The following is a 21,134-nucleotide window of genomic DNA, read 5'->3' as shown; positions in this document are numbered from 1 at the left end:
AGAGAGAGAGAGAGAGAGAGAGAGAGAGAGAGAAAGAGAAACTTGCTCTCTGCTGTCTCTTGTAGCCATTGTTACTACAACTCCTTCCTTTTTGCTCTTCCTGTTTTGCTGCCTTCCCTTGGCATGAACTGCTGCCCCCTGCCATGTGCCAGTCTGCCTTGGAGCCAGCTGAGTATGGACTGAATCCTCCAGTAACTGTGAGCTAAATAAACCTTTCCTTCCTTCATTTTGAGTATGAGGTATTTATCCCAGCAACAAGAATAAGACAGTTACATTACTTTGAAGACATTTTTAATGCATCAAACTTTTTTTTTGGTATTTTTAGGGAAGGGTCTACAGGGTGTTTAGGGTCTCACTACTAGATCATAGTGATCCACCTGTTTACAGCCTCCCAAGAACTGGGATTACAGGCGTGTGTGCCACCACGCCCAGTCTCTACTGCCATCTCAACATGCCTCAGGGGCAGACCCTGGGATCAAACAGTCCCCTGTGCCTGCTTGCAGGTGCTTAAACCACAGAGCTATTTGGCTGGCCCCCAAACTTTTAATTTTTTAAATAACGGGTTATTCTCATCCAGGTTAGATTTCTGAAAACCTCAAATACTATGGCTTATCTTTTGAATATTTAAAGATCTTTATCTAGGAGAAATGACAGTGCTAAAAATTAAGTTTCCATTATATGCCAAATAAAGATCAGCTAGTGTAGGCAAACAAAAACTGCTCTTATCTTAGGATGAAAGAGTGGTGCTGGTGTGGACATGTGGCCAGGAGCTCCATGGAAGGCAGGCAGATGGCCAAGGAAGCCCAGGAGGAGCTCAGCCTTGTGCTCACGGCAGGCACACAGGCCCTGAAGGTGGACAGACACCATCCTCACACAAGGGAGACAGAGTGGAATGCTCAGGACCTCTGGTGACCCTCACAGGCTGGGAGGAGGGGGCTGGCAGGCATAACAAAGCCTAACAAAAGCTCCATATTAGATAAAAAGCTCAAGTCAACAACTTCTGACATTGCCAGTCCTATGGATAACCCACTACTATCATGGACTACTGGACTACATTGGATTATTTTGCTGAATTCACGCACCTACAACATCTAAATGGCGGGCTGGTGAGATGGCTCAGTGGTCTAAAGCACCTACTTAGAACAAGCTTAGCAAAGCACAGGGACTGCGGTTCAATCCCCCAGCACCACATGCCAGCCAGTCCGGCCCCCTGGTGGGCTGAGCTGGCCACACACACACACATAAATAAAATTTAAAAAAAAAAAACAAAAAACATCTAAATGGCAATGGAATACCCATCTCTGACAAAACTAAACAAAAAAAAGGGGATACAAAGAAGGACCATTTTGTATCTGTATATACGAAATAGGATAGATATACAGCTACTTTCTCTTAATTCAATGAGAAGATTTGTACTAATAGTGTCTGGACAGGATATCATGTCTGCATCTTGTACTATGAATAACCACTATGAATACAATAATATGAAATGTATTAATCATTGAAACTGTCCCACTAATCGGTTTTGAAACTATCTCATTGCTATTTGTTTCTCAATAAAGTAATTTTAAAAAAGAGCAAAATAAAAGAGTAGGAAACAGATTTTGTGGCAATGGGAAGGGGGTCTGAGGAAGGAGGGAGGAGGCAGACTGTAGGAGGTGTATAAAATGATCATGATGTACCAATTCCCCAACATGAATATAATCACTTTGTTTGCAAACATACACCACTAACAAATAAAAATAAATTTACAACAATTAAAAAAAAAAAGATATAACAGGCCAGAAAGCCATCTGCCCAAGGACCTGCCTGGCCATGCTGCAACAATTTCCACTACAGGATCATGTTAATGTTAAAAATTATTTTTACCTTAAATACTCAAAGCTTCAAATGTTGTAATGGGGGGGCGGTTGAGATGGCTCAGTGGTCTAAAGCACCTACTTAGAACAAGCTTAGCAAAGCACAAGGACAGCGGTTCAATCCCCCAGCACCACATGCCAGCCAGCCCCACCCCCTGGTGGGCTGAGCTGCCCCAATAAATAAAATTTAAAAAAATAAAAAATAAAAAAACAAATGTTGTAATGGGTGCAGTTCCTTTCACAGCCAGAAAAAACTGAAACAGCATTTCATTTACAAGACAAGACACACTTTTTGCTCTGTTTAAAAACTGCAGATCTAGGCATCTTCCCAAAGCCACATACTTGCCTGTGTTAAGACGTAACTCCTTTGCGCCTCTTCCATGTCAACTAAGCTGGCGTTAATATAATCATTTTCAGTATTTTGCAGTTTAACACGGCTGTGGTCATCTGAAAATGAGAGAATGATAAACTGTAACTCATTTCAAGCTTGTCATTTCTTGTCAATGTTAATGTTCTAAGAAACAAATATTCTGTGTTCTAAGAAATAAAAATAAAAACAAATCAGCATGATCAAACAGAATAGAAAAAAATCTTTCTGTGAATTACAAAGCATGATCTTGTTTGCTAACTGCGGTGATGAAAGGAAAGTGTCTCCCATCATAGTACAACAGCAACCCTAACATGAAAGAGTGAAGCAGAACAAAACCCTAAAGCACTTACCTTCCCAGAAAGTAAAAGGGGTCATTTAGCTTCTGGGTACCTTTGAAAGACAGCTGGCCTCAGATAGATAAGACTTCATTGTCCTCATTTCTTAATTAAACAGGCATTCAATTATATTTAAGTAATTTTTAGCAGTTAATTGTGTGTAGATTAAGTGTTAGAAATATTTAAATACAGCTGTAGTATTCCCACTGAACTCTTTAAAAGACCACTATAAGTTTTATTAGTTAAAACTACTATAGTTCAAATATAAGTAAAAATCTCAGATTTAAAATTTATGCTAATTCAAATATATGAAATGAAAAACCTGACTTTGTATCATGTATGAGAAAGAGAAGCTCAACAGGAAAACCAGCATCCAACACCAGGATGCACGTGACCTCAGAACCCTCCACACCCTCCGTGTCACAGCACAATATGGTCACACACTGAGGCACAGGGTCCTGGTGCTCAACTCTGAGGAACATGTCCTCTATAAACTGCTCCCCTCAGGGAAGTCTACAGAAACACCTACACACTCCCCACGTTTAAGCCAAAAAACTGTTAATACCATCTCCAGTTGGAAAAAAAAAAAAGTGAAATGGCTTTAGTTTCACACATCAATTTATCTGAGATGTTTCTGCTGGGCCAAACCCAAGACCATGTCATCTGCCAACAGAAAAAGCTAAGATCTTGCTATAGTAAATCACATATACTAGTGTTCTTGGAAAGATGACATCAGCAAGCACTTTTTAACAGTTTAATCACCTCTTAACCGTTAGATGATACAAGATGATAAAAAGATCAGCTACCCAATTAACAAGACAAACACAATATATCTCCAGGCTACAAACCAACAAAATAATGAAAGCTTTTTTAAAAAAGCTATACAATCCCTCAAATTCAAATTCCACTGACACATCATGCCCAAGAATCATATTTCCTAGGTTTGGTGCTGTAATCACAGAAAGGACATAAAGCAAAGAATACTTGTCCCTGTTGCACAACTGAGAAGTTTCCAGCCACGCACAGGCGGGAAGGTTCCCGGCTGAGGGCTAGGAATGGGGTTCCCCAGATCCTTCCTGCCCAGGGAGGGGCAGAGCCTGGAGAGACGTCCAGCAGCCCATTAGACATCAGACACCTTGTCCTCAGGACTCGGAACTGGAATCCACAGTTCTCTTTCCTCAGTCTCTAACATCAACACCACCTGTTACTCCAAACCTTCTCAATACAGCAACTATAGAGTCCAGTGGGGAGCACAGCACCATCTCCTAGACCTGGTGGGGTGGAAGGAGCTCGCTGGAAGCCACTCAGGGGTTCTGCCAGGCCTGGCCCAAAGGCTTTTTACCTGTTGCACATTCATTCACCAGCTCAAGGGAAGCAAAGGGACACTAAGTTCTCTCAGGAAAAGAAAAAAAAAACTAATTCTGTTAGCAGATGACATTTGAAAAAAGAAAAAAAAAGAAGTAATCTTTAGGAAAACTCTAATTACTATTTTTTTTTGGAGACAGGTCTCACTATGCAGTTTGGGCTGGCCTTGTGCTCACTTTCTGTAGCCCCTAGGCTGGTCTCAAACTCCCAGAGATGCTCCTGGCTCAACCTCCAAGTGCTGGGATTACAGGCATGCACCACCATGCCCAGTCGTGGGGCTGCACGGTAGGCACCTGGGCATCTGGGACTGAGACCACACGGCCTGTGGGGCCAGGGATAAACTTGGCTCCTTGTACTTGCCAGGAAGGTGCTTCTGCTTCTGAGCTATCTTTCTGGCCCCTCTACAGTTATTCAGAACTGGCTACAAATAGGGCTGAACCTACATTTTTTTTTTCCCTCAAGGCTGATTATAAAAATAAACTCTTCTGATGCATCATAACATGTGCTTGTAATCAAAGCACCCAGGAGGCTGAGGCAGAAGGATCTCCAGTTAGAGTCCAGCCTGTGCTACAGTTCTAGGCTAGTCTGAACCATATAACAAGATACTATTTCAAAAAACAATAACAAAACTTCCAAAATACACCTCAACATCACTACTAATTTTGTTTCTATTAAGAAGGCTAATACAGGGCTGGAGAGATGGCTCAGTGGTCTAAAGCACCTACTTGAAACAAGCTTGGCAAAACACAGGGACCGCGGTTCGATCCCCCAGCACCGCATGCCAGCCAGCCCTGCCCCCTGGTGGGCTGAGCTGGCCACACACACACACACAATAAATAAATGTAATAAAAAAAAAAAAAAGTTTAAGCCAGGCTTCGTGGCTCAGAGAGACAGCTCAGCAGCGTAAGTGCATGCCTGGCCAGTGCAAGGTCCAGAGTTTGATCCCCAGTATCAAAACAAATAAATAAATAAATAAATAAATAAATACCTAGATAATAAAATAAAGACTAAGTCAGCCTTCTTTAAAAAAAAAAAAAAAAGAAGGCTAATACAAATGTCGAAGTATATATAACTTTGATCCAGAAGAGACTCTCTAAAGAAAAAAAATCAGACACTGCTGGTGTTAACTAAAGCACATCACTTTAACGCATGTAAAAAGATTCTAAATACAGACACTTCAGGAAGTGAAACTGTCAGTCTTTTTAAGAGAAACTGTAACTTTATAGATTTATATTCTTCCACAAAAATAAAGGATGCTGTGCCTTCCTAATCACCTGGTTTCAGTCCCTCAGCCCCACTGTCAACTGTTCTGACCCAGCCACACTTGGGACCTCTGAACTAGGAAAAGCAGAAAGTGAGGTGCTCTCTTCCTCCCCAATTGTGCTTGCTGCCCAGCAAGTTCTGGGAACAAGATGATCTGTGGAGCTATGCCCCAAGGCTCCCAGCAGCACCATGTAAATCTAGTTATCTCTCTTCCCTATCTTTTAAAGGATCCAATAAAGTGAGAAAAAAGATTGTACCAACCATATTACATGAAATACCACAAAGGCAACCAAACCACATTCCCACAGGAAATCTGATTTCTCAACATCCAGTAACACCACAGCAGGACTGCCTGGAAGGAACTCTCTTCTATAGGGCATTATCTGCCCAGCCCTAGTCCTTGTCACTGAGTGAATGAAGGAATTCCACACCCACCAGGCTGCGGTCTGCAAGCTGAATAAAGATTAAGCCAACTTGTGATGCAGTTTCGCCTCCCACTCGCAAGCAGTATGTTTTCTGAGAAATGGTTTCATCTCTCAAGAAATGACTTGCTCTAGCTGTGGCCTAAGATGACACAGAGCAGCTTCCTCTTTCAACACTGTCATAAAAAGCTTTTTTAAAAAATTAACAGTAGGCTTCATCTAATTTATCATTATTGTAGAAGCATCTCCTTTTGGAAAAATTTTCAGGTCCAATAGTTTGAAAGAGGGAAGATTCACACCAATCACAACAGAGATCAGGGATACTTAACTTTTACATCAAGCAAGGAGAAGACCAATTTTCCTAGGACAGCATTAACAGCTGAAGTCTCACCTTAGATTTTCCTGTTCACAGCAGAGACAAACAGCAAGTTTCCAGACAATAATGTGCACACCTAGGCAATATTTTCCTGCCAAGAGCCCAATGCATTTTACAGAAATGTCAATCCTATTCAGCTCCCAAGTACAAGAGCTGAGGAACAAACTTTAGATTTTCCTCCATAAATTGAGTGATGGGCCAAATGCAAAGCTATACTAAAACCCAAGTTATCATGAACAGACATATTAATGTGGGGAAAGCACAGTCCTTAGCACACAGAATGCGGACACCTTGAGGGTGTGCCTTATGGGCAGTGATCTCTGTACACCAAGACATTTAGCATCTCTGTGCTGCCAGCCACTGGTCACACAACACCTCACTGGGTCACCACTTGGTTCTCACCCCACATACAGTGAGCATCATTCATCATTCACTGACATGCAGGGCAGTAAGTCACCAGACTCAAAAGAGAACAAAGGACTTGGGGTTTGGTCCGTGGGGTAGACCAGCAGGAGAGACTACATGCTCCCTACTGTGGTGCTGTCTGCTCTGGGCACCCAGGTGGTCTCTGCCACCTCTTAAATCCCCCAAATGCTGCCTGGCATCCAGGGATGAATTCTACCTCATTCCCCATCAAGATGCAGCCTTGACACATCCTCCCCCCAATACCCTTGGGAGGACTCCTCCATGATGGCCTGGTCTGTTCTTCACATTTTAACACCTTCAGCTCTAACATATAAGTACCCAGGATATAGACATGTGAATAAACTATAAAGGGTTTTAAAAGAAAAAAAATCCTATTCAGTAGTAATGTGAGCACTGCACTTCACTCTACTGAGAACTGTTAAAAAAGCCTGGCCAGGAGAGACCTAGGCAGGCTCTGTGACACAGGCAGGGACAGGGACAAGAGGGAATGGTACACTCTGAAGGGATGGCAATAGCAAAGCAGATGAGAGGCCCAAAACGTAGAGGGCAGGCTTGGAGGCCTGTGGGCTGCACTAGGCACAGGGTTCTGGAAAGGATGAGTCTGGGCACATCTAACTAAGAAAACGACTCCCAGGACCACAGAGGGGGAGGGAGGTCGTGTAGTGATAGACAGCCTACAGTCTTCTTCCCCTTGCTCTGGATCAGAGGCCATGAGAACAGGAAGACTACTTATCACACAGCACAGAAAGGGCTCAGGAAAACTGCTGGTGCCTGGGCTGCCTTCTGATGAGAGCACCTTGGGGGCCCAGAGTCCACAAGAGCAATTTACCATTTGGACAACTGACTGCAAATGATTCTGTCTGCTTTGGCCAGGTCTGCAGTGGAGGGAAGACTGGAAAAGAGGGAAGCACATCACAGGGATCATGTCCAGCTGAGGCTTACACAACACACTGACAGTGGGCTGGCCACACCTCATGGGGGCCCTGGGCAGGGAGGCCACTAGACCTATGGCCACTCACAGGCCTGAGTTTTGCCATTTCTAAGAATGTAGTCCTGAATCCACTCACTTCATCCACAGTTACTATCCCTCACCCCGCCTTGTATTTAAGTGTTCTGTTGAAGGATATTTAGAACTGTGTAAATATTTTGTTGCTAGCCAAAATTTTATCCCCTTAGTTTACCATCCATTTCAACATTTATTAACTGGCATGCCATATGAAGATAAAAATTTAAATTAATTCTGTACTTACTTTGATTTACCGTCATGGAACGGAGTATGGGTAAATCCTAAAAGAATGTGCATTCTCTAGTTCTTGGCTATATCGTTCTATATATATTTCTTACTATATTAAGTTTAACCACATCCATATTTCTATTTGTTTACAAATATTTTGTCTTAAGTTCATGAACATAGATTTGTCAATTACCTGCAACAAGTCTGTTCATCTTCACTCATTGTATCTTGAGACTATGTTTGTTTGTTTGTTTGTTTTCCCTGTATTTTAGGGAAGGGTCTACGGGATGTTCAGGATCTCACTACTAGATCGGCCTTGTAGTGATTCTCCTGTTTACAACCTCCCAAGTGCTGGGATTACAGGCGCGCACCACCATGCCCAGTCTCAATTGCCTTCCAGTGTGCCCCAGGGATGGGACCAGCACGGCAGGCCCATGGATCGAACCCTGGCCCCTGCGCCTGCTTGCAGGCACTTTAATCCACTGAGCTATTTGACTGGCCCTTGAGGCTACGTTATTAGTTGCATACACATCTCTGACCCCATATAGACAACTACATTCAAGTAACTATGAAATCAGCCCATTTGCCAAGATAATCTGTGTAGGGCTAGCCAGACAGCTACATGGATTAAAGCATTTGGGGGGCCGGGGCTTTGGTCCCTTGCGTGTCTTTCTGGCCCTGCCCCTGGGGCCCACTGAAAAGGCAACTGAAACTGGGTGTGGTGGCGCACACCTGTAATCCAAGCACTTGGGAGACTGAAAAACAGAAAAGATCATGAGTCCGATCCATGCAGTGAAACCCTATAGGCCCTGTACTAAATACATTAAAAAAAAAAAACAAAAAAAAAACATTACCTGTGTGTGTGTGCACGCGCAAAGAATCCTGTAAATTTTTCTCAATTCTTCTAGAAACTCATTAGATAAGTATATTTACTGAGAATTTTGTTTTATAGCAGAAATCAACTATGGATTATATGATCTGTCAATCTAAAAATCATAGTTCTATACCAATTTCCTTTACACTTTGTTCCACATGGATGAACCTTGAGGACATTATGCCAACTGAAATAAGCCAACTGCGCACAAATACCCATGACAAATACTCATGATCTCTCTCTCTCTCACTCCCTCCTTTCCTTTCCTCCCCCCTCCCCCGCCCTCCTGTATTTGGCACAGGGTCTCACCACACAGCCTGGCCTCATAGTGATCCTCCTGTTTTCAGGCTCCCCGTCACTGGGATTACAGGGGTGCACCACACCCGATTTTAGTGGCCAGCACAGCATGCCCAGGGTTTTAGGGGCGAAACAACATGTGGTACCGGGGATCAAATCTGGGTCCTTGTGCTTGCCAGGTAGGCGCTTAGACCACCGAGCTATCTCCCTGGCCCTGAAAGACTGCTTTGAGGAGAAAGCCACAGGGCGCCATATTCCAGAATGGCGGCAGAAGCCACACCAGGTTTCAGAATGGTGGTGTAGTGGCATGACAGAAAATTTATTTCAGAATAAGGTTCAGAGCGCTCAGCAATCCAGCACTCGACCCGTACAGCCAAGAGAGAAGAAAACTTGGCTACTGCTCCAGCTGGCAGCAAACCTTGGTATCATCCACATGGCTTTGGTTTTAGGCACATGCAGAATGCAAGAGTTCTGAAGTTAAGAAGGCTTCCATCTAAATTTCAGAAGGCCTGGGCGGGCCAAGCAGGGTGCCCCCACGAGGGCAGTGTGTGATGCTGTGAATGAGAAGCCTGAAGTTCAATGGAGATCCCCTCTCCCCCACAAGTTTGGAAAATCCAGGAACATGGATCACCTAAGGAAAGCTGTAAGGCAGGAACAAAGCAGATCTAACAGAGAAGCCATGGGAACTAGAACCCCCAGAAGTGCCATAGGGGCGGAGCATTGTAAGGCTTTTGGAACTCACAATTTACCACAGATTGCTTCTGATGTTCCACATGGAGTTACAGGACTCAATGTTTGCCCTTCTGGATTTTGGACTCGCTTTGGTCCCAATGGTTTATATCCTACTGTTGGTACCTTCTGGAAAGGTAATGTTTTTCTTGCATCATTCAATTTTGGAAGTGTTTTAACTTTTCATTTGTACAGGGTTCACAGGTAAGAGTTTACCTTACATCCTGGAGGAGACCTGGGAATTGGACTTTTCAGCAATGCTGAAACTGTTAGGACTTTGGCAACTGTTAAGAGATGGACTAAAATGCCTTTTGAAAAAAGGAATGCACACGAGTCTTTCGGAGGCCCAGGGTGAAAAACTGTTATGGATTGTGTCTAGGTGTCCCACCAAAGCCTCATGCAGTCACTGGGGAAAGCTTCTAGAGTTTGTGATTAATTCAAAATCCAATGCTGGGATTACGGGTATGAGTGCTACACCCATGCACAGCCTGAATGCAATATAAAGAAGGGAGAGGCTTGCCGTCTGCCATCCCTGCCACTGTGCCTGCCTTTTTGCTCTTGATGTTTTGTGCTGCCATGAGTGGCTGCCATCTGCCATGGGCTACTCTGCCTCGAAGCAAGTCGAGTATAAACTGAAACCTCCACAAACTGTGAGCAAAATAAACCTTCCTTCCCTTTTGGGTGTCAGGTATTTTGTCTCGGCAATAAACCGGAGTCCTTCGACCAGTGGAAACACCATTTATTCTACAATCTCCTCATGGCAGAACTGCTGAGTTAATGCTACAGGAAGAGGACTTTAAGGGAAGGAATCAGGGAAAGAAAGGAAGAATGCCTCCAAAGGGAATGTCATATTCAAAAACACAGAGGCATTAAAACCCAGTCACCATGGAAGAATGTCAAATGATTTAATTTTATTGAAACAAGTAATTTGTAGGAAAATGGGTAGAGGACTGCATAAAGGGTCAATCCCCAAAAGACCTAGAATGACACTGCTAAATAACTTTAATGTCAGCCATGGTGGTGGCACATCCTGGTACTCTGAGCACTTAAGAGGCTGAGGCAGAAGCACTGTACATTGAGCCTGGGCTATATTATGGGAGTCTGTCTCAAAAAACCAAAAGAAAACTTGTAATTAATTTTTCCTGGAGAGTTGTACAGCACTCACTGGAGAGCAGAACAGCACACAGACTTGCACACACAAGTCACCCTAGGTCCTGAAGAATGGACTCAAGGGGGAACAAAAAGGAAATAAGACCTGGAAGGCCACTGGGATGACCCAGAAGTGACCTTCTTAGAAGGGCTGAAGCAAGCCATTGTACACAGAGAAAAAGACTTAGAAGGTATCATGGAAATGGAAAGCCTAAGTATGGAGGCACTGCGAGTAGGACAAGAAGAATCTTCTTCTGGCCCAGCACATGTGTGGAAGGGAATACCATTTACGAACTGGGGAAGAAAGAGAAGAACAGGGTTAGGGTCACCAACAGGTGGTGCTTGTATGGTATGGGCTCAGCGTCTAAGATGGACCAAGATGGGAGGGAAACAAAGCCTCCAGAAGATAAAGTCATTCACATTGGCACTAGATGAGGAGGAGGAAGGCAAGAAGAGCCATGAGGTAAAGGGGACTGAAGAAAACCCCTAAAGACAGGGAAGGAGTGAGATGAAAAACTAGGTTAGGGAAGAAAGGCCTGGAGACAACATCACGAGTCACAGAGGGAAGAGTAGGGAACTGACAGAAAGCCCCTTGGCGCGTGCAAAAGCTAGGAAGCTAACAGCTCATCAGAGCTTCACAGGAGCCACGCAGAGGAGTAGCAGCGAGGTGTGCCCACATGTGCGCTGCACTCAGGCAGGCATGGGGACAGCGACTGGAAAGAAGGGTGAGGACCTGATACTGAGTGATCATGCAAGGAGAGAGGGGAGGATTAGGGAAGAGGAAGGGACAGAGGAGAAAGGCCTTGGCCTGAGACTCCAGAAAGGGACACTAGGTTTCAGGTGGTTGGAGAGTTCTTTCCTGATCTTTATCATGTTTCTCCTGAGAAGGCAGGGTGAGTGGACGAGCCCAATGGCAGCCTGGTCATCAAGGGGCTGGCCATGGGAACAAATTCACACACATTTGCGGCACAAGGCTGAAGAAGCCTAAGCAGGCTGAAGAAGGAGCCTCAGGTTGTGCAGACCAGAGAGATAGAGATTCCTCTTACATAAAGCAGCAGGGGTTTGGACAGAAAGTCAGGAACTCTGAGGCCAGTAAGGCACAGGTCACCCAGGACAAAGAAAGTACCAAGAGGACAGGAAGGTGACAAGGAAGACAAGCAGCTCTGCAATCAGGAGAAGAGACAGGCGCCAGAGTGGTCCTGACATGTCCCTGTGGATGAGCTGCATGGAGGTCACTGCACTGGCAGGCTGCAGACCAGAAACCCTGTGATGACACAAAGCAAAAATAAGCAGCCTCACAGGGCCCTGGGGCACATGCTTCTGATCCCAGCAACTCAGGAGACTGAGACGGGAGGAACACAAGTTCAAGCCCAGTCAAGGCCGGTCCCTAACTGAGAATAAATAAAAAGGGCTGGCCTGCATACCTAGAGAGGAGCCCTACCTGAGAGGGCTCAAGAGTGCACAATTTACTCAACAAGGCCAGACTCCAGAGCGCACCCATAAGGATGCTCTGAGGAGCGTGCTCAGGGGCTGGCAAGAAGGTACCAGAGGGCAGTGCCGCACCTGGTCCTCTCTGGGCAGGCCAATGCCTGTCCTTATGGGAAAGGGGCCACCAAGCACTTTCTCTACTATATGGGGGTGCTGGGAATAGATCCAGGACCTGCACCCAGCCCGACATGCACGTTTTCCACAGATGTCTCCTTGCAGCCTTCAGGAACAGGGGGCCAACAGTCAGTTGGGAGACAAGTCACAAGAGCATCATATACTTGCATACTTGAGAAATTCGGCAGGGTTGGATGGACAGTTTGAGGCAGAGCCAGGCTGGCCTAGAATTCCAGGTAATCCTCCTTCCTCAGTCTCAGAGTGCTGGGATTACAGGCATGAAAAAGGTTTAAATAACAAATTATCTTAACAAAAAGGTTTCAGGTCTAATTTAATTTTTTTTCTTCATTTAAACCAATTTGTCAAACTAACAAAAGAATTCAAAGTATAATTAAGTACACACAATAACTGCAATTAAAATTCATATATATAACTGAAGGCAACCCCAGGGAAGGAAGGACAGGAAAGAGGGAGCCATCATCCCAGAAGGTCAACACAAGTGATCCTGCAATGGACATACACATGGGAAGGACCCAGCTGGACTACATCAACGTCAGTCTCTCAGAAATGATGCTGCACAGTGTAACATAAGATGCAACCACAGAAGAAACTGGCTGGGTCTCTCTGTTATTTCTTACAAGTGCAGGTATGCATGCCTACAATTATTTAAAATTTGAAGAAAAAAAAAATCTTTTTTTGCAAGATTTACAATGGAAAAGACTCTTTGAAATCCATCTCTTTATAACTCTGCCTAGGAAGCTAGTCTGTCCAGCCCAGGGACACAGTCACAATATGGAGGGCTGGCCATATTGTGGGCTGCTACGTGTCAGAACAATGTCACACAGGCCAGGCCCTGAGCACACACAGAACCAGGACTGTTTTGCACTGGGAGCCATAGGCTCCACAGGAAAACCATCCCATCCCAAGTGTACAGCACCCAACAAGACGAAACCACTTTTCTAGGTGTTTATGTTAACAAATACTTTTAAGTGCTGAGGGGCATCTGAGAAACATAGAATTTTACAAGAAATTTATTATAAACACACACTATTTATTTATTTATCATGGAACTGGGGATTGAACTCAGGCCCTTGTGCTTGCCAGGCAAGCGTTTATTCTACTAAGCTGTCTCCCCAGCCCAAACACAAACTATTTTAAAAGACAGCTTCAAGAGCCAGTAAGATAGCTCAGGCAACTAAGTGCCTGCTTTGGCAAATGTAAGAACTAGGATTCAATTTCTGGTCCCACATGCCATGCCAGCCTGACCCTCGAGGCAGGCTGAGCCTGTGACAGAGTCCTGGTGTGGTGGTCCACGCCTGTAATCCCAGTGCAGGGGAGGTTGAAAACAGGAGGATCACTATGAGTCTGAGCTGTGTAGTGAGACACTGCACCAAACACAAAATGGAGGGGCAGGGGAGACAACTTCTCATATGTCTTTTACAAAATCTTCCAGTACTTTCTTCATAGAATATAATTTAACATTAAAAAAACCATTATTCTCATGTAAGAATACATGGTGCACACCTGTAATCCCAGCAGTCAGGAGGACTGCCATGAGTTAAGGCTAACCTGGACTACATAATGAGGCTCTCAGAGAGAAGGGGGGAGGGGAAGGAGAGGGAACAAGGGAGGGAGGGACGATGGAAGAAAAATAGAAAAGACAACACCTTTTCTAGTTAAACTGTGACTTTCATTATATAGCCAGCCCTAAGTATACTGCCTGTAACCAAGGGGTATAATGCTTAGACAGGCATACATCTGTGGTCTTAAACAAGAGTGATTCATTCTATACCAAAGCTCTGCACACCAGCAGCAGCCCAGTTAACAACAAGAAAGAACCAGAAAAAAGCAGAAACCAAAATGTCACCAATTCAGTCTATTTTGTTGACGGTCCTACTAACAGACCTAGAGAAAATCTACAGTTAGCCCACTAAAATTAAACATGATAAAACATGGCAGAGTAGGAATGCAGCCTAATATCTGAATTAGCTGCACAAAACTAGAATCACCTCATTATAAACAGTTTAAAACTGTGTGTGTAGTTCATAATCTAAGTGTCCAACCATGGAGAACTGTTATATGATAATATCTAAAGCCACTGTCAAAGACACAAAAAAACTGATTATAGGAAAATATTTACGTTGCTAAGTAGAAAATGAACTGCAAATGAGTTTGTATTGGCAAGATTCTCATTCTGCAGGCTACAAAATCTCTAGTATGTATGTATATCAATAATGAACACACTGGCCTGCAAAGCTACTCAGTGGCCTAAGTGCCTGCCTAGGCAAGTGCAAGGACCCGGGCTCAAACCCCGATACCACTTGCTGATGCACCAGCCCATCAAGACTAGGCATGGAGGCACATACCTATAATCCCAGCACTGGGGAGGCTGACACAGGAGGATCACTACAAGTCTGAGCTGTGTAGTGAGACCCTGTACCAAATACATAAAATAAAATAATAATAATAATAATGAACACACCAAGAGGTCAATCAGGAAAAAATTCTACTCCCAACAGCTTAGAAACAACCAAATACCTAGGAATCAACCTAACCAAGTCAGTGAAAGATCTCCACAGGGGAAATTACAAAACTTTGAAGAAAAAAATGGAACAAATATTAAAAACAGAAAGACTGGGGCCAGGGAGACAGCTCAGTAGGATAAGTGCTTGCCTGGCAAGCACAAGGGCCTGAGTTCAATCCTCAGTTCCGCAAAAAATTAATAAATAAATAATAATGATAATAAAAACAGAAAGACTTCCCCCATACCACAAATGAATAAATGAATAAGTAAATAAATATGTCACCTGTTCTTAGATCAGCAAAATTAACATTGTTACAAGGGCTATGCTATCTAAAGTAATCTATAGATTTAATGCAATCTTGTTAAAATACCAACAGTCTTCACAGAAGTAGAAGAATGAATCTTAAAATTAATATGGAATCAGACAAGACCCAGAATAGTCAGAGCAATCCTAGGCGAAACAAAAACAGAAAAACAACAAAGTAAGACATATTACCATGCTGGACCTGTAAGGTAAGTCACAAAGCTATAGTTACAGAAAACAAGAGTATGGTACTGGCATGAAAGCAGACATGCAGACCAATGGAAAAGAACAAGAGACCCAGAAACGATCCCACGTACCTACACTTATCTGATTATTGACAAAGGTACTCAAAATTATATACTGGAGAAAGACAAGGTGCAGAGAAAACTGGATATCCACTTGTAGAAAATTAGAACATAGATCCTATTTGTCACCCTGTTCTAAAGTTAAATAAGAATGGATCAAAGACCTAGACATAAAAACAGAAACTTTAAAACCGCACAAAGATCACACAAGTGAAATACCTGAAGAAATACGCACACGCAAAGAATTCCTTCATAAAGCTTCAATAGCACAAGAAATAACAGCAAGAGTCAACAAACAGGATTGCCATCAAATTAAAAAGCTTTTGCATAGTCAAGAAAACAACAGAGTGAACACTCTTCTGTAGAGAACTAATACACAGAATACATGAATATTGAGACTATGCTGGGTTATAGCTTAGTGGCCTAAGTGCTTCCTTGGCAAGCACAAAGTCCCTAGTTCGATCCCTGGCACCACACACTCATGATCTATATCTGTATCTATATCTATCTATCTATGTATCTATATATCTATATACATAGATATATACATAGATATAGATAGATATAGATATAGAGATAGAGATAGAGATAGAATTTACAGGCCCTCAAATAAATGACCCAATCAAAACATAGACAAATGTACCTCATAGACACTGCTCAAAAGAGTAAGTACACATACCTAGCAAGTATATAAAAAACTGTTCAACATCACTAACCATTAGAGAAATGCAAATCAAAACAACTTTGAGATTCCATCTTACCCCAGTCAAAATGGCTATCATCAAGAATGTAGAAACTGGGCAGGGATGTGGCTCAGTAGCAGAGCTCTGGCCTTGCATGCACAAGGCCGTGGGTTTAGTCCCCAGCACCACATTTAAAAAAAGAAAGAAAAAGAAAACATACAGCCCTACAGGGAACATTTAACAATTTTTAAAAAGGGTCTGGGGATATAGCTCAGTGGGACATGCAACTGCCTGGCAAGTACAAGATCCTGAGTTCGATTCCCAGTACCAAAAAATTAAAAATTATTAAATTAAAACCAAAGGTAGCAAGGGTAGGGGATGAAACACACCCTCCTATATTGTTGGTGGGAATGTAAACTAGTACAACCACTATGAAATCAGAATGGAAATTCCTCAAAACACCAAACACACAATTCCAACTGACCCAGCTATCACTCTCCTCCTTATTGAGACCAGACTCATTTGGCCAGCAGCCAGGAGCACATCTCCATGGGCCTGAGACCAGCTAGGAGCTGCTTGATGGAGCCAGCAGTCACTGAGTTCAGCTGGCCCCTCTCCAAGATGGTTCCTGACCTATCGCTTTCTCACGTGTGATGACTGAGCCCTCAGCACTCAGTACTCACTGCCACCTACTGCATCCATTCACATCTGCTTCTTTCCTTCACTGTTGTCTGTCCGTGGACACCTCTGAGTTGCCAATAGTCACTGTGTGTGCATAATTCTAAACCACTCATCTCATACAGTGAGTCCCATCTCAGGGAAGATCCCATCAGCCATCCGCTTCTTCACTGAAGTTTTTCTCTTCGTTCTCACTGTGGGCTTCAGTTTGTACTTCAGATCCTTTCTGGGTCCAGCGGGCCCATTTTCCTTCTTGTCTTTCTCACCTTGCTATATTCCAGTTCTGGATGGCAACACCCAGAGAGACTCTCTGTTGCTTACCACTCCACCATATTGGTGCTTCCCTCACTTCCTCCTACTTTTTGATTTCTTTTTTAGTTTTTCTAAAAAGAGAAAACGTGCAATATTTAACTTTGTGAGTCTGGCTTATTTCACTTATCATCATGATCTCAATTTCTGTGCATTTTCCTACAAGTGACTTGATTTCATTTTTCTTTGTGAATATTTTCTTTGTAAATATTCCATTGTGTATATATGCACCACATTTTTCTGTCTATTCATCTGTTAATGGCTGTGTTTCCAAAGTTAGCTATTATAAATTGAACTGCTGTAAAGATGCTGGCCCAATGAGTCCTCTCCACCAGGAGGTGTAGGCTCACTGAGATCTTGTTTTTATGAGTATGAATGTGGTTTCTAGCCTCTCTGTGGTTGTTGTTCTGTTCTTTTTATCTCCTCTCTCTTTTCTTCTAGTCTTCTACAACAGTTTCCCAAAGTTAGTGAGATCCTCCTCTGTCCTCCAGATTAGATTACTTCCAATCTTTCCCTCTCTTCCCAGGCCAGAGAGACAGCTCAGCAGCTTAAGGGCCTGCCTGGCAAATATAAGGTCCTGAGTTTGGCCCCAGCACTTAAAAAAAAATAATAAAAATAAAAAAATAAAGACTAAATCTATTATTTCCCTAACCTTTTTTAAAATTTTAATCCCATAGGGTAAAAGGACATACATACTGCATATAATTTCTGGTCTGTTTTAGACTTCGATATATAACCACAAATGTAGTTCATATAGTTAAAGGTAGAAAATTAATGGCTCCTCAGTCTGTCATTTTCTAAGCTGTGATTGTTGCAACAAAAGTGACATAAGTGTTCTAAACAGCTATTTTTCCTGGTATTTCAAGACTAAGGGCCATAGAAATACTGTGGCACAGTGCCAAAGTACCAATGGCTGAGCCAAACAGGCAGCAACTTCTCATCCCTAACAAATCGAAGACATAGGATCTTGCAACACACTCAAAACCCCAAAACCAGTTACACCCAGAAGATGCCTCAGAGAAGTAGTCATTTCCTTTCCTAACAGTTCTAAATACTAGCAATAAAGCAACCCAACACGGGCAATTTACAAGTGTTACCCCAGGAACAACTATATAAAACAAACTAAAAAAGAAAAAGAAATTGAGAAGATATGTAAACATTCAGCAAAGGCAAACCCATGGCAACAAGGTGGGACAATCTGAAAGCCACCCATCTGGCAACTCTGAAACGGTAACAACAAAGCAACTGAATGAGGCTCTAGAAAAAAATCAAATCAGAAATAATTTCTCAGATAACTGCAAAGATGGCATCTACAATGCAAAACATGCTTAGCGACTCTAGAGCAGATAGACCAGAGAGAGAGAGAGAGAGAGAGAGAGACAGAGAGAGAGAGAGAAAGAGCACGAGAGAGCTTAAGAAAATTATAGAACCCATGAATGCTCAACATAGGAAAGAAATGGAATCTATGAGGCAGATTCAAGCAGATATCCAGGAAATAAAAATTTCATTGAAAGTATCCCCAACAAATTAAGCCAATGTGAGGTCAGGCTCTCAAACAAGATACACTTGGGAAAAAACAAAAAAAAACACCACACTTGGGATTAGTGATCATGAAAAGAATGATTTCTTAAAAATAGCAAGGGATCATGAGCAATCAATCCACCAGCTGCTAGATGAGGCAAAGAAGAATAATTTAAAATTGACTGGAGTCAATGAAAACAGCAGAGATAGCACAAATTATATATATATATATATCCTGTTTATATCCTGTTCACAGACATCATGGCAGAAAATTTCCCTGATATGGAAAAAGAATTTGACACAAAGATAAATGAGGCATATAGAATCCAATCAGCTACGATCAAAAATATCCACAACCATATCATAATCAAGATTCCAGAAATTCAGCACAAGAATAGAATCATAAAAGCTATTAGGGAAAAGAAACAAATCACCTATAAAGGAAAGCCCATCAGAATTACAACTGAGAGGCCGGGGAGATGGCTCAGTAGAATAAGCACTTCGCTCGCAAGCGCAAGGGCCTGAGTTCAATCCCTGGTTCCACCAAAAAAAAAAAAAAAAAAAAAAGAAAGAAAGAAAGAAAGAAAGAATGAATGAATTACAACGAACTTCTCAGCACAAACTCTCAAGTCAAGGAGAGCTTGGAGTGCAGTATTTCAAGTTATAAAGGAAAACAACCTTCAACCCACACTGACTGATGTATCCCACAAAATTATCTTTCAAAACTGATGGAAAAATAGACACTTGCATGACCAAGAACATCTGAGGAAATTTATGACTATCAAACCAGCACTTCAAAACACCAACATGTTTTGAAGGACATTCTAGAAAGAGATAACAAGGACTACACTGCCATGAACCCCAACAGAAGGAAGATGAACAATTAAACAGAGGACAAAAAGGGAGCCCAGAACAGGAAAAAAACATGACAAAGATAAGTCAGTATGTATCAGTTATAACCATCAATGTTAATGGTCTCAATTCACCAATCAAAAGAAACAAAACTAGCAGAATGGATCAAGAAGATCCACCAATATGCTGCATACAAGAAACACAATTAAAAAGGAAATTCACAGAATGCAAGTCAAAGGATAAAAAGCAATATTCCACACAACAGGAACCTAGAAAAAAGCAGGGGTAGCTATTCTATCTGCAGACAAAGTGAATTTCAAGCCAAGGCTGATTAAGAGATAAAGAAGGTCACTACATCCTTATAAAGGGAACAATCCAAGAGGAAGAGATAATCATAAATGCAATAAATACCAGTTGTTATGGTCTGTATCTAGTTGTCCCCCCAAAGACTCATGCAGTCATGGGGCAGACTTCTAAATTTTGTGATTAGTTCATGATCCAGTCCTGGGATTATGGGTGTGAGTGCTACACCTGCCCTGGGACAGACAGCCTAAATGCAACATAAGGGAGACAGATTTGCTCTCTGCTGCCATTGTTGCCGCTACTCCTCTCATGTGCTTTTGCTGTTTGGCTGTTTTCCACTGCCATGAATGGTTGCTCTCTGCCATGTGCCACTCTGCCTTGTAGCCAGCTGAGTATAGACTAAAACCTCCACTAACTGTGAGCTAAGTAACTCTTTCCTTCCTTAATTCTGGGTGTCGGTTATTTGTCTCAACAATGAAAGAGTAACTAAAGACACCAGTGCACTCAATTATATTAAACAAATATTAATGGACATAAAAAAATCAATTGAGCACTAATACAATTGTATTGGGGATCTCAACAAACCACTATCAGATAAAAAGTAGAGGGAAGACAGACAGGAATTGGAATAAAGTGAGGGAGAAGACAAGGAATAGAGGTGAAGAGTTTGAAAATGATGAAGATGTGTTACATGAATGTATCAATTCTACAAAACAAAACTCACTATTCTGTATTATAAATGTGTAATAATTTAAACAATTCCAATTTTGAATGTGTTTATTCTGGAAAAAAATCTCAAGATCATAAACCCAAAAGGCATTGTTTTTAAATAATTATTTTCTTTACTTTCTATGTTTCACAGGTTTTGTAGAGTGAGTACACACTACTTTTGTAATCAGAGAAAGGAGGGAACTAAAGTACACTAGTGAATAAGTTGATACTTAAAGGTTATGAAATCACGTGAAAATGATATATGACTATCATACACACATGTAACAATTACTTTAAAGATAGAAAAATCATGCACGTGAAAAGATTAGTGGAAAACACACCGAAATAATGGCAGCTGTGTTTGAAAGCTGAAATAACTATAGATAATTATTTTTCCTTATACTATATTTCTTGGAAGTTTTACAAATATACATTGTATAAACTGAAAAGAATCACTGCACTCCTCTGTCCTAATCCCATAGCCTCCTTCCTTCTTCCTGCCTCCTAAACAAACCGACACACACATGCACATGAACCCACAAGTACTTACATGGGCTCACATCTCTGTATCTGTTTCGATTTCTGTTTTCTGGAAACTTCGCCACTCTATGAGGATAGTCATGGGACTCATTCCGAATTTCCT

General features: G+C 42.3%; 1 protein-coding gene across 3 annotated transcripts in view; it reads right to left on the bottom strand.

Annotated features, from left to right (window-relative positions):
* The window catches only part of Ptpn2 (protein tyrosine phosphatase, non-receptor type 2), a 77,827-nt gene that overhangs the window by 35,415 nt on the left and 21,278 nt on the right, over positions 1-21,134 (bottom strand). For all 3 annotated transcript variants that reach the window (XM_004647208.2, XM_023707506.1, XM_023707507.1), the window contains exons 2-3: positions 21,042-21,132; positions 2,206-2,306 (exon numbers count right to left, since the gene is read on the bottom strand). In XM_004647208.2, the coding sequence (XP_004647265.1) occupies positions 2,206-2,306; positions 21,042-21,132 (192 nt within the window). The remainder of the gene's footprint in view (positions 1-2,205; positions 2,307-21,041; positions 21,133-21,134) is intronic.

This window comes from Octodon degus, unplaced genomic scaffold (assembly GCF_000260255.1).
Source record: "Octodon degus isolate 3935 unplaced genomic scaffold, OctDeg1.0 scaffold00295, whole genome shotgun sequence".
NCBI classification, from domain to species: domain Eukaryota; kingdom Metazoa; phylum Chordata; class Mammalia; order Rodentia; family Octodontidae; genus Octodon; species Octodon degus.
The sequence above is the reverse complement of the archived record's forward strand: the minus strand, read 5'-3'. Positions and strand labels throughout refer to the sequence as shown.